The sequence below is a fragment of the Mesoplodon mirus genome, assembly GCF_964341445.2.
Source record: "Mesoplodon mirus genome assembly, chromosome: 14".
Lineage (NCBI taxonomy): Eukaryota > Metazoa > Chordata > Mammalia > Artiodactyla > Ziphiidae > Mesoplodon > Mesoplodon mirus.
Genome location: NC_138990.1, coordinates 80,721,333 through 80,730,574, shown reverse-complemented (window position 1 = coordinate 80,730,574; position 9,242 = coordinate 80,721,333). Strand labels below are relative to the sequence as shown.

At 47.9% G+C, this 9,242-nt stretch overlaps 1 protein-coding gene across 4 annotated transcripts in view; it reads right to left on the bottom strand.

Annotated features, from left to right (window-relative positions):
* Positions 1 to 7,006: 7,006 nt before the first annotated feature.
* The window catches only part of MEIS1 (Meis homeobox 1), a 139,778-nt gene continuing 137,542 nt past the window's right edge, over positions 7,007 to 9,242 (bottom strand). For 2 of the 4 annotated variants that reach the window (XM_082642958.1, XM_082642959.1), the window contains exon 12: positions 7,007 to 8,539. In XM_082642958.1, coding sequence (XP_082499084.1) covers positions 8,256 to 8,539 — 284 coding nt within the window. In that variant the 3' untranslated portion in view covers positions 7,007 to 8,255. The remainder of the gene's footprint in view (positions 8,540 to 9,242) is intronic. The other 2 variants (XM_082642960.1, XM_082642961.1) reach the window with 1 other exon arrangement.

The following is a 9,242-nucleotide window of genomic DNA, read 5'->3' as shown; positions in this document are numbered from 1 at the left end:
ACTTATTTTTGGTAATACAGCCTTGCAATGTTTAAAATAAGCTCTTTGCTTAATTTTGTCTTTGAAGGAGTTACTCACCCTAATGTACTGAGATTATGAGTTTAAATTGTCTCCATTTCTCCTCTTTCCACAAATTAAAATGATAACCAACCCTGGGATACTTGTTTCCTTTATAAAACCTTTCAGTTAAATGTGAGCTAAGTTGATGTCCACTCCCTCCATCCCAGCCACACAAGCACAGTTTTCACTGTGACAGTCCAATAATGCATTTAGTTTAAAATTACACTTGGACCTTTCCTCCTTTGTGTTTTTTCATTTACTTCAGTGCAACAAGATGACTTGATTTTCTTGGGATTACATGAACTCCATTCAGTGTTACTGGGACATTTCTGCTCAACTAAATACTTGCCTTAATAGACAAATGAACTTCTTTTTATTTGTTGGAGTTTGTAGAAGGTTTCAGATACAGAGCGTGCAACTGATTTAGTTATTGTTGTGAGAATCGAACAGGCACAAAAGTCATTTATCTAAAACGAAGAGATATGACTCTGTAAAAGGGAGAAGCAAGGGCAGAATCATGGGGAATTATTTCAGTTTATAGCTCTTATTAATTAAACCGGATGTGGTTTCATTCTGATCTTTTAGTACCGACCTTGTTAAATGCTCCCAGATACCTTTCCCCCACCCCAATTTTTTCATTCATTAGATAACTTGGGTCCCTTGTTGATGGGGGTTGCTTTTTCTACATTATCTCACTAAGCAGTTGCAGTGTAAAACTCCGCGCATCTTCAGACGATCGCACCCCCGCACCCCTCCCGAAAAAAAAAAGGAAAAAGAAACGCTTTTCCCACTCAGTTTTAGCATCTTGTTTCGTTGAAATGCAAGACAGGTACTTGATTTAGCATTTAAGCAAAAGGTTACACAAACCGCGTTTTAAAAAGTGTTGGGATGTCCGACAGGGTCAGCCCCAGATCAGATCATTTTTTGAATGCAGACCTAAAGATAATGAGTACTTGTTGTATTAAAGGGGACAAACAGTACTTTGGCTTCCTCTGACCCCAGAATGCACGGCTCGGTTTCATTGATCATCCTCCTTTATGAGATAATGCAATTACAAACATCAATAAGGGGCTGCAAGGGGAATCATTATGCGGTGACAGTGATAAATGACGGTGCAGAAATAGCATGCTTTTTCCCCCCTAACAATCCAGGAGCCCAGGGGCTCCTGGGGCTGAACACAGTCGCCAAGGAAACAGATGACATCCCAAACGGCACCAAAGGAAAAAAAATGAACAGTCTTTCTTTGCCTTTCACTCTTTTCTGTCTTCCAAAGAGTTAGTTTTGGCTCAAGCAGCAGCTGCCACACAGGCATTTCGTTATTTCAGACATTAAAGACTGGAGCGGGCGGTGGGAGTCTCCTCCTCTTCCATCCCCACCCCCACTAGATAACACACAAAGCTCGCTGTTCACAGTTTAGGACTACCTGAAAATGCATGTTTTGAAAATCAGATGGGTGCGGGGCGGGGGTGGTGAGGGAAACGGGGTTTACACAGCCATCGCGTTGTTTTCCCCGCTTGCATGATTGTCCGGTGGAAACTGAGTCTCCAGAACAAGCTGGCGCCTCGTGGGTCTGCCAGTAAGGACTGGGGCGCGTGGCTCGCCTCCATCTCCCTGCGGTGTCAGACGATGCTCGATGCCAAGGCAGGAGGGTGGTGTTAGGGGGGCTGGGAATGGGGAGCAAGCGTCTGCGAGGGGTGTTTGCCGCTTCTCTGACTTTCTTTGAATTGGAATTATCAATGGGCGCAGGGATCTCCCCTAGATCGAGGAATCCAGTTGTTAAAAGGCCCCAGGGTGCCCTCGGCCAGTGGCTTCAAGAGGGCTTCGCTGAGCGATCCCCATCCACCCATGACCCCGCTGGTGGGTGAAGTAGCCGGGCGCCAAAAGGTGATGGGTTACCCGGACTGCGTGCTGGACCTGCGGCTGCGAGGCGGGGGTGGGGGTGGGGTGTGTGCCTGGGGACACTTGGAAGGGAAGGGGAACTCGCCACTTTGGGGGGAAGGAGGAGGAAGAGAGCGCGGAAGTGCGAGGGGGTAGCCCCAAGAAGAAAATAGAAGGGAGGGGAGAAAGAAAGCGAGCGAGCGCAATCCCACCCTTCGAGAAGGTCGCCATCCCGAAGAAAGCAGACACAGGGTTCCCTGACCCCTGCGGGAAACGCCCCGGCGTGGAACGCGGGACCCCTGCGCAGTTTACCCTGCCACTCGAAGCCCCCGCCCTGAGAAGCCGGCCGGGCGGGTGCGGGAGCAGGTGACTTTATTCACTGCTTCCCCAATCAGCGAGGTCCCGGGGCTCGTTTTCCGCCTGGAGATTAAGATCATTGCTCGCGTAATGAACTTAATGCTTTAGGGTAGAGGTGAGTGTGTCTGCGAGTGGGCAGGGGTAGGAATTACCGACCCGATCAATGGGAGACTGGCTTAAAACTAAATCCCTTTTCTCCAGGGCTTCAGCGCCTGGGTTTCCCCGCGGTGGGCTGAGCGCGCCGGGCGGGTAGTAGGCAGGACGCGGAAGGGCGACCCCAGGGCGCGGCCCGCCGTAACTGAGACCCTCAAATGCCCCTCATCTCCCCACCAAGACCCCCGGGATACCCATTTTTAGGGCAAAGACTCTTAAAAGCTCAAATGTTGGCTAACTGATTACTCAGTATGTTGGGTTTTTGTTTTTGTTTTTCCTTTACAGCTCCGCCTTGGGAGAGAACGTTACGAACTCGTTGGCAGGCAGATGGGGCCAAAATGAGACAGCCCCCCACCTCACCTCCCCGCCACCAGCGACCCCCTCAAGGGGCGATTTCCCACTCTCTCTCCTTCACCGTTCTGTCCTGGGCCCTGGGATTCCCAACCTCGTGTAGACTCTGCACCTGGCCACCTGAGTGCCACGGGCTGCCCCACAGTCAAGTGGGTAAGGGGTGGCCCAGGAGAGGGGAGTGAAACGAGGTGAAATGACCGGCCAGGCAGGGCGCCCCACGACCCCATTCCACGCCACTCCACCCGGCGTCCAAGCGCCTACCCGGGAGTTCTGCATCGGCAGGTTTTTACTGTCTTCACTTGGGCCGAGGACCTGCTGGGATCCGAAAGGCAGGAGAAAGTTTGCAGAGGCTTTAAAGTGATCCCGAGGAGCTCCTGCCTAAGGCATCGGGGTGCTGCCCACGGCTCCCCGGCTGCGCCTGGCGGGCGCTAGCCAGGTCCCAAGTGGCCCCGGGTCTCAAGTTCTCGCAGTCCCGCTCCCGGAGTCGCGGCGGGACTCAGACGCAGAGTCCATCAAGAAGCCTCTCGTCCACCACAAAGCACCCCGAGCCGAGCCGTTCGGAGGGAAGGGGGCCCGGAGTCCCCCAGGAGGTACCTCTCCACGACCTTCTGCGCAGACCCGGGGTCGCCTCGTCTCCTGAGACGAAGTCTGCAGCCCCTTAGACTTGACTTTCCTGTTGGGTTGGGGAGGAGGTAGGAGGCTATTGGAGGTGCCGGAACCGATCCCTCACCCCCCACCCCCAGGGTGCTCTGGGCTCTACGCAGAGACCTGTCCACCCTGCACCCGCCCAGGACTCAAGATTAGGACGCAGGGGCCGCCGCGCTCAGGCCCGGATCCTCGCAGCTACCGCCGCGGCCCGCGGGATCTCTCGGCGCGCGGAGGCGGGCCCAGCCCCAGCCCCAGCCCCAGGCCACCGGCATCTCCCCTCCCGCCCCGGCCGCAGACTCGGGGAACGCTGCGCACAGCAACCAACCCTGCGCGCAAAGACTGCGCGCCGCGTGGGAGACGCGGGCGGGAGGGGGCGGGTGATGCTGGTGTTTTTGCTTTTCGGAACAAAGTTTCCTAGTAGGCGCCTAGTTCCCGGGGTCGGAGCCTCTCACCTCCGCTCCTTCCTCTCCCTTCTCCCGGCCCCCTAGAGCAGAGCGAGCCGGAGCCTCCGCCCGGGCCTGGATGCAGCTCGTCCCCTCCCCCGGCGGGGACGCTCGCGCCCCGAGCGCCGCCCTCCCCACCCCGTCCCCGGGCTCCGCGGGGGTGCCTCTCCCCGGGGCGAAGCTCTCCGGCCGGGCGCGCTGGAAGGAGACACCCGTTGCTTCCCGAGGAACTCCTAATACCATCCATACAGCTTTAATGCGTTTATAATTCGATAAGTGATTTCAATTTGAAATTGTTAGTAACTAATTTTATGGGTAATTTTTCCACATCAAATATTTAAGCATCAGATTAAGGGAGCCAGTTCCGACACAGGATAATAAGGGGGTTTCCCCCCACCCCTCGCGACCCCCGCCTCCCTCGGATTCCTACCGAGTCGTTTTTCCAAATCCCCAAAAGATGGCAGTCGAAGCCGACATTCTTCTTTTCCAGCGGCTCTGCGAAGGGAGGGGGGGGGAGAAAGAGGGAAGGAGGGAGAGAAAGGGGGAGAGAGGGAGGGAGAGGCAGAGGGAGAAGGAAAGAGAGAGACGGTGAAAGGAGAGGGAGAAACTAGACGTTGCACGGACTTTTCAAAGTAATTCTTTCACACGTTTCTAAAACAGGCAAGAAGCAGTGGTGTATTTCCTGGAAATGCCCCGGCAGAAAAGAAAGCCAAAAAACGTGCCTTGTGGGCTCAGTGCAGGGGATGTGAGAAACTCAGCGCTTTCAAAGTAAACCCTCAATTCAGAGCAGAAGCAGGAGTGGGGAGACTGGGAGAGGGACAGACTGGCTTTTTGATAGTTCTTTGTATTAACATTATATACAAATACTATACAACTCAGCAACGTGTTTCCTCGACAGGACTCTGCCAGTTACCTAGTGGGGGGGGGAGCAGAGAAGAGGTGGGGAGGAGAAAGGTGATGGGTGGGGGCGTGCTGCTGTGGGCGGAGGGGAGGCTGGGGCCAGAAGCGGATGAATTGCAGACCAGTTGCCAAAACTTTTTTTTTTTTTTTTCCTGCTGCTGCTGCGGCTGCCTTTGCTGCTGCCTTTGCTTTGAATGTGGGTAACTAGGAAACAGCAAGCCGTCTGAGAAGACGGAATTTCCAACGTGTAAAATGTTCTTAACGGAACCATTGAGCGAGTGCAATAAGGCGTGAGGGGGAACTAATCTTCCCATTTAAATGTTTGTGGCAATTTTATCTAAATGAATTTTAATGCTAAAAGAGGGTAATTCCCCATTTGTAGCGCGTTTACTTCTCTTTCCTGTGCTTCTAAAGCAGTCGAACATCATGCAATGAACAATAACAATAAAAATACTGTCAAGGCATATTATTCATTTCGAATGTGTTATAATTGCAGCTGATTAAATATGATAGGGGAATTTTAAAAATTTTTTCGGAGAAGTATTTAAATCATTAAAAAGTAGTCTCATTTAACCGGCGCCCACCACCCCCACCCCCCGCAAATAAAAATAAAAATCAGGTACAATTGCGTGCCCTTGTTTAGAAGAGGGCGTTTTGTTTTTGCCTTTTAAGAAACATCAAAAACACTCTCAGCACCTCTATTATTTCCGTCTTTCGGTTAAGGGTCCTCAATAACCTCGGAGCTGGCTCTGAAATTTGCAAGAGGAAAAGCTGAAATAGCATTAAGGGGGAGGTAGGGGTGCCCAGGCAGGGGGAAAAAGGACCCGCCGACAGCAAGGCTCGCACAAAACCGGCACGCAGAGGGGGGAACGCAGGGAAAGAACACAGGTTGTTTTATTTTTTCTAATTCACTGAACACTAATGATCTTGATTCTCCATATTCCCTAATTCTCCTTCACTAGTACCCTTCTTCTCCTTAGTGCCTGCCCCCCCTCCCTCCCTCCCTCCTCTTTCTTTCCCTCCCCCACTCGGCAAGAGCCTCCTCAAGAATAAAGGCTGAAAATAACCAACTCACCCGGGCACGGACTGGAGAGGAGGGGCAAATCGATGGTTAGTTTATAAAGTTTATTATTAATTTTTAAAGTAAATAAATAGTTGTTAACTGCTAGTAACCACCTATCAAAAGAGAATGATTTCACGAATAGGGACTATTTATGTAGACGAAGAATTGCCACTGGGTCCAAATAGGAAATTGAAACAATCCCATAGATGGGGGAGGGGGGGAGGGCGGAGGCGCGGAGAGGCTGCAAGGTTGAGCCTCGCTCCCTTTCTGCTGATCCACGTGTTCAGAAACAAGGCCCCATAAACAAAAGGTGAGAGAGTGCACTGCCGCTCCAGCAGGTGAGTCAGTCAATCACACGTCACCTAGTAAACCCAACCCACAGCTGGTTTCTCTTCTCAAATAGAAAATAGAATTGTTCAGGGCGGGTTTATAGGGTGACATGGGCCTGAATGTCAGGCTTGAGTTTAAGGCACTCTCCTCCGACCCATCCTTTGTTTACAAAGCAGTCACTACTAAAAGCCTGATTTTTTAAAACGAATTTGCCTTAATTAAAATATTTGTATATTTTCCTTAGCTTTGGGGAGCACTTTTCATAGCCGCAATTTTATTTCAATGAAATTATAAGCTATTACAGCTTAAACATGTTATTTTGTACCATTTAGCTGGCTGCCATGCAGAAATTCTGTACAGCTGTTCTGGAAAATTGGTTAATAACCAGTTTTATCCAATGAGAACATAGAGCATATTTATAAAAATTAGATTTTGAAGTCTGGTCTCTTCCATTCATGTAGTTAATTTCCTAATAAACATATACTGCTCATCCTAGGTAACATCCTTAGTGAAAGATGTAACTCAGTCCTGAGGTTTGCCATTAGGTGCAAGAATAATTTCACTGATATTAAATGAGTAATTCTGTTGGCTGTAATCGGAGTCTACAGTTAGTTTAGTGCCCTTAGGCCTTACATTTTGCTGATATTAGTTCATTAAGTCAGCTTAAAGAAATCAGTGACTATTATTAAATAATTTACTTTGTGGTTCAAATTTTCAAATGCATATGTATCTTAGGGAGCTAAAATTAAGTTTTATATTTACTGCATTCATCATGAAAAATTTGGGGGGCAGTAAACAAATTTTTCAAGCAGTGGAGTCAGCATGACAAAAATAATCTTATTTTTATTTTAGATTCAGATTTCATTACTGCACTCAAACGACTACAACTGGGCTTGGCGTTATTATACAATCCAAACTGTTTCCGTCAGAAATGCTAAGACTCAGTGTGCAATGATTGTTATTAATAATTAGCTCCTTGGTTTCTTGATAGAAAAAGGCTATCAACAAGCATTTGTTTATCCACAACAAAAAGTATAATTAGCTTATCCCACTTAGTAAATCTTGTATGCATGCCAACTCATACCAAACTGCTACTTTTACAAAAAAAAAAAAAAATTGCAATAATACAGTTCATTTTTCCAGTCCTTTTTGCACAAAATTTATTTACAATGTCTACATAAATGCTTCAAGGTGGGACTATGGAAAAATACACACATGACCGATGCTTTGCTCAGAAATAAAGTCAACATATTAAAAATAAATCTTCAGTTTATGTTTTTGAGCTGCATAAAACAGGAAGTGATGCATAAGGTGGTGGTTTTTGCATGGGGACAATGATGCTTGATGTGACAATTAGGCTTCTAAACACACGGCCTTTTGGTTTCCATGCCTCCTCCTACCAGTCTCCTTAAGACACGGCCTGCAACAGCTGATTAATCATTGTTGATGACTGCAGTTTTTCCCATCCTTCCCGATTTACATCTGTTCAGGCCAATTCAAATATGGTGAGTAAATGAATTAGACATGCAAATTCAAGCCCCAGGCTAGAGAGAGGGAGAGAGAGGAAAAGAGAGAAAGAGAGAGAAAGAGAGAGAGAGAGAGCGCGCATGGCTGAAATCCTAGGCGAGAAGAAAGATTCTTCTGCCTGATAGTTATTTTAATGCTCTAAAAATCCTGCAAATCAGACCTTCCCGTCCCTTGCAGGATAACTGTAAGGCTTTTTAATGTAAGGAGGCTTCTGGAGGAAGTGAAGAGCTATGGAAACAACACACATAGTGTGGAAAAATTTCACATTTTTTTTAAAAAATCTATAAGAAACAACGTAATATGGATAACAGTATAATAGCATTTACAATAGTTCACTCTTTGTTCTCTTAATGTCTTATATAGTTATTTAGCATGTCCCCCAGATTGACTTCGGTTGGTATTTCCTGCTTTTTTAAGAGTCCCTATGAAGAATTAGGGATGCTCCTTGGTCCAAAGTAGATGCCAAGAACGGAACTCCACAGTCATTGCAGAAAAAACATGATTTGAAATCAGTCACCATTGCAGACAATGCATATTCCCTTAAGCTACTGAGCATGAATGTCCATGACTTGTCCACTCATTGTTGGGTCTCCTGTATTAAGAACCGTGGGGCTTGATGCTGACATTGGCATTCCAGGGTGGGGCGGTCCTCCATGCATCATCACTGTTGGGTGGTGAGGGTGTCCAGGAATGTACGTATGCATGGGGGGCCCATGACGCAGCTGAGCAGGATGGGGGGGCATCTGGGGTTGGGTATAACTTGGCTGTCCCATACTCACACCCATTGGACCACCCCGGGCTACATATTCCCCTGGCATACTTTGCAGCCCTGTAGAAATTCAAAAGAAAGAAACAAAAAGAAAATATTATGAGAAAGCAATAGAGCGGCACTGCCTATGGCAATCCTATGAAAGCCAGGGAACACTGTGATTAAGGGAACACGGCTCTGTATTCTTCTGAGTCATACCGAAGAAAATAAAATGAGAAATGTCGTGCTGGAAAGTCACTCTTTGCAACTGTTTTCCTTTCATTGTCACTGTTATCGGGTCCACCTACTGAGGTCTTATTTATTAATAAAGATGAAACTCTGAGGTCTGGCCTGAAGAAGCCCTGACACATTCTCTACCAAGCGTGCAGGAGTACACACGCTGGTCACAAAACATCTCACGTGAAGCTGAATTAGAAAGGCTCACTAAGGCTGATTACTTTGCAAAACCTGTACTTCGAAAAACAAAACCAAACCAAAAAACCCCCAAACAATAACAGTTATCAGTGAATTCCTTCCTCAGGGTTTCTTAGACTTGGGGAAAGAAAGCCTTCACAAAACCCTGTCCACCTTACAATGATTTTTGAGAACAATAAGAAAAATTGGACCTAAAACAATATCTCTCCTGCTTTGATGGGCCTCTTGTCTTCTGCATGGATTGCTATAGTTGATGGAAACTGACAGGTGTATTGTTTCTGAGAGCCATAAGCTCCATAATCATCAAGGGTGAAAGGCATAACGCTATTGCTAAGTAGGTTCAATTGGC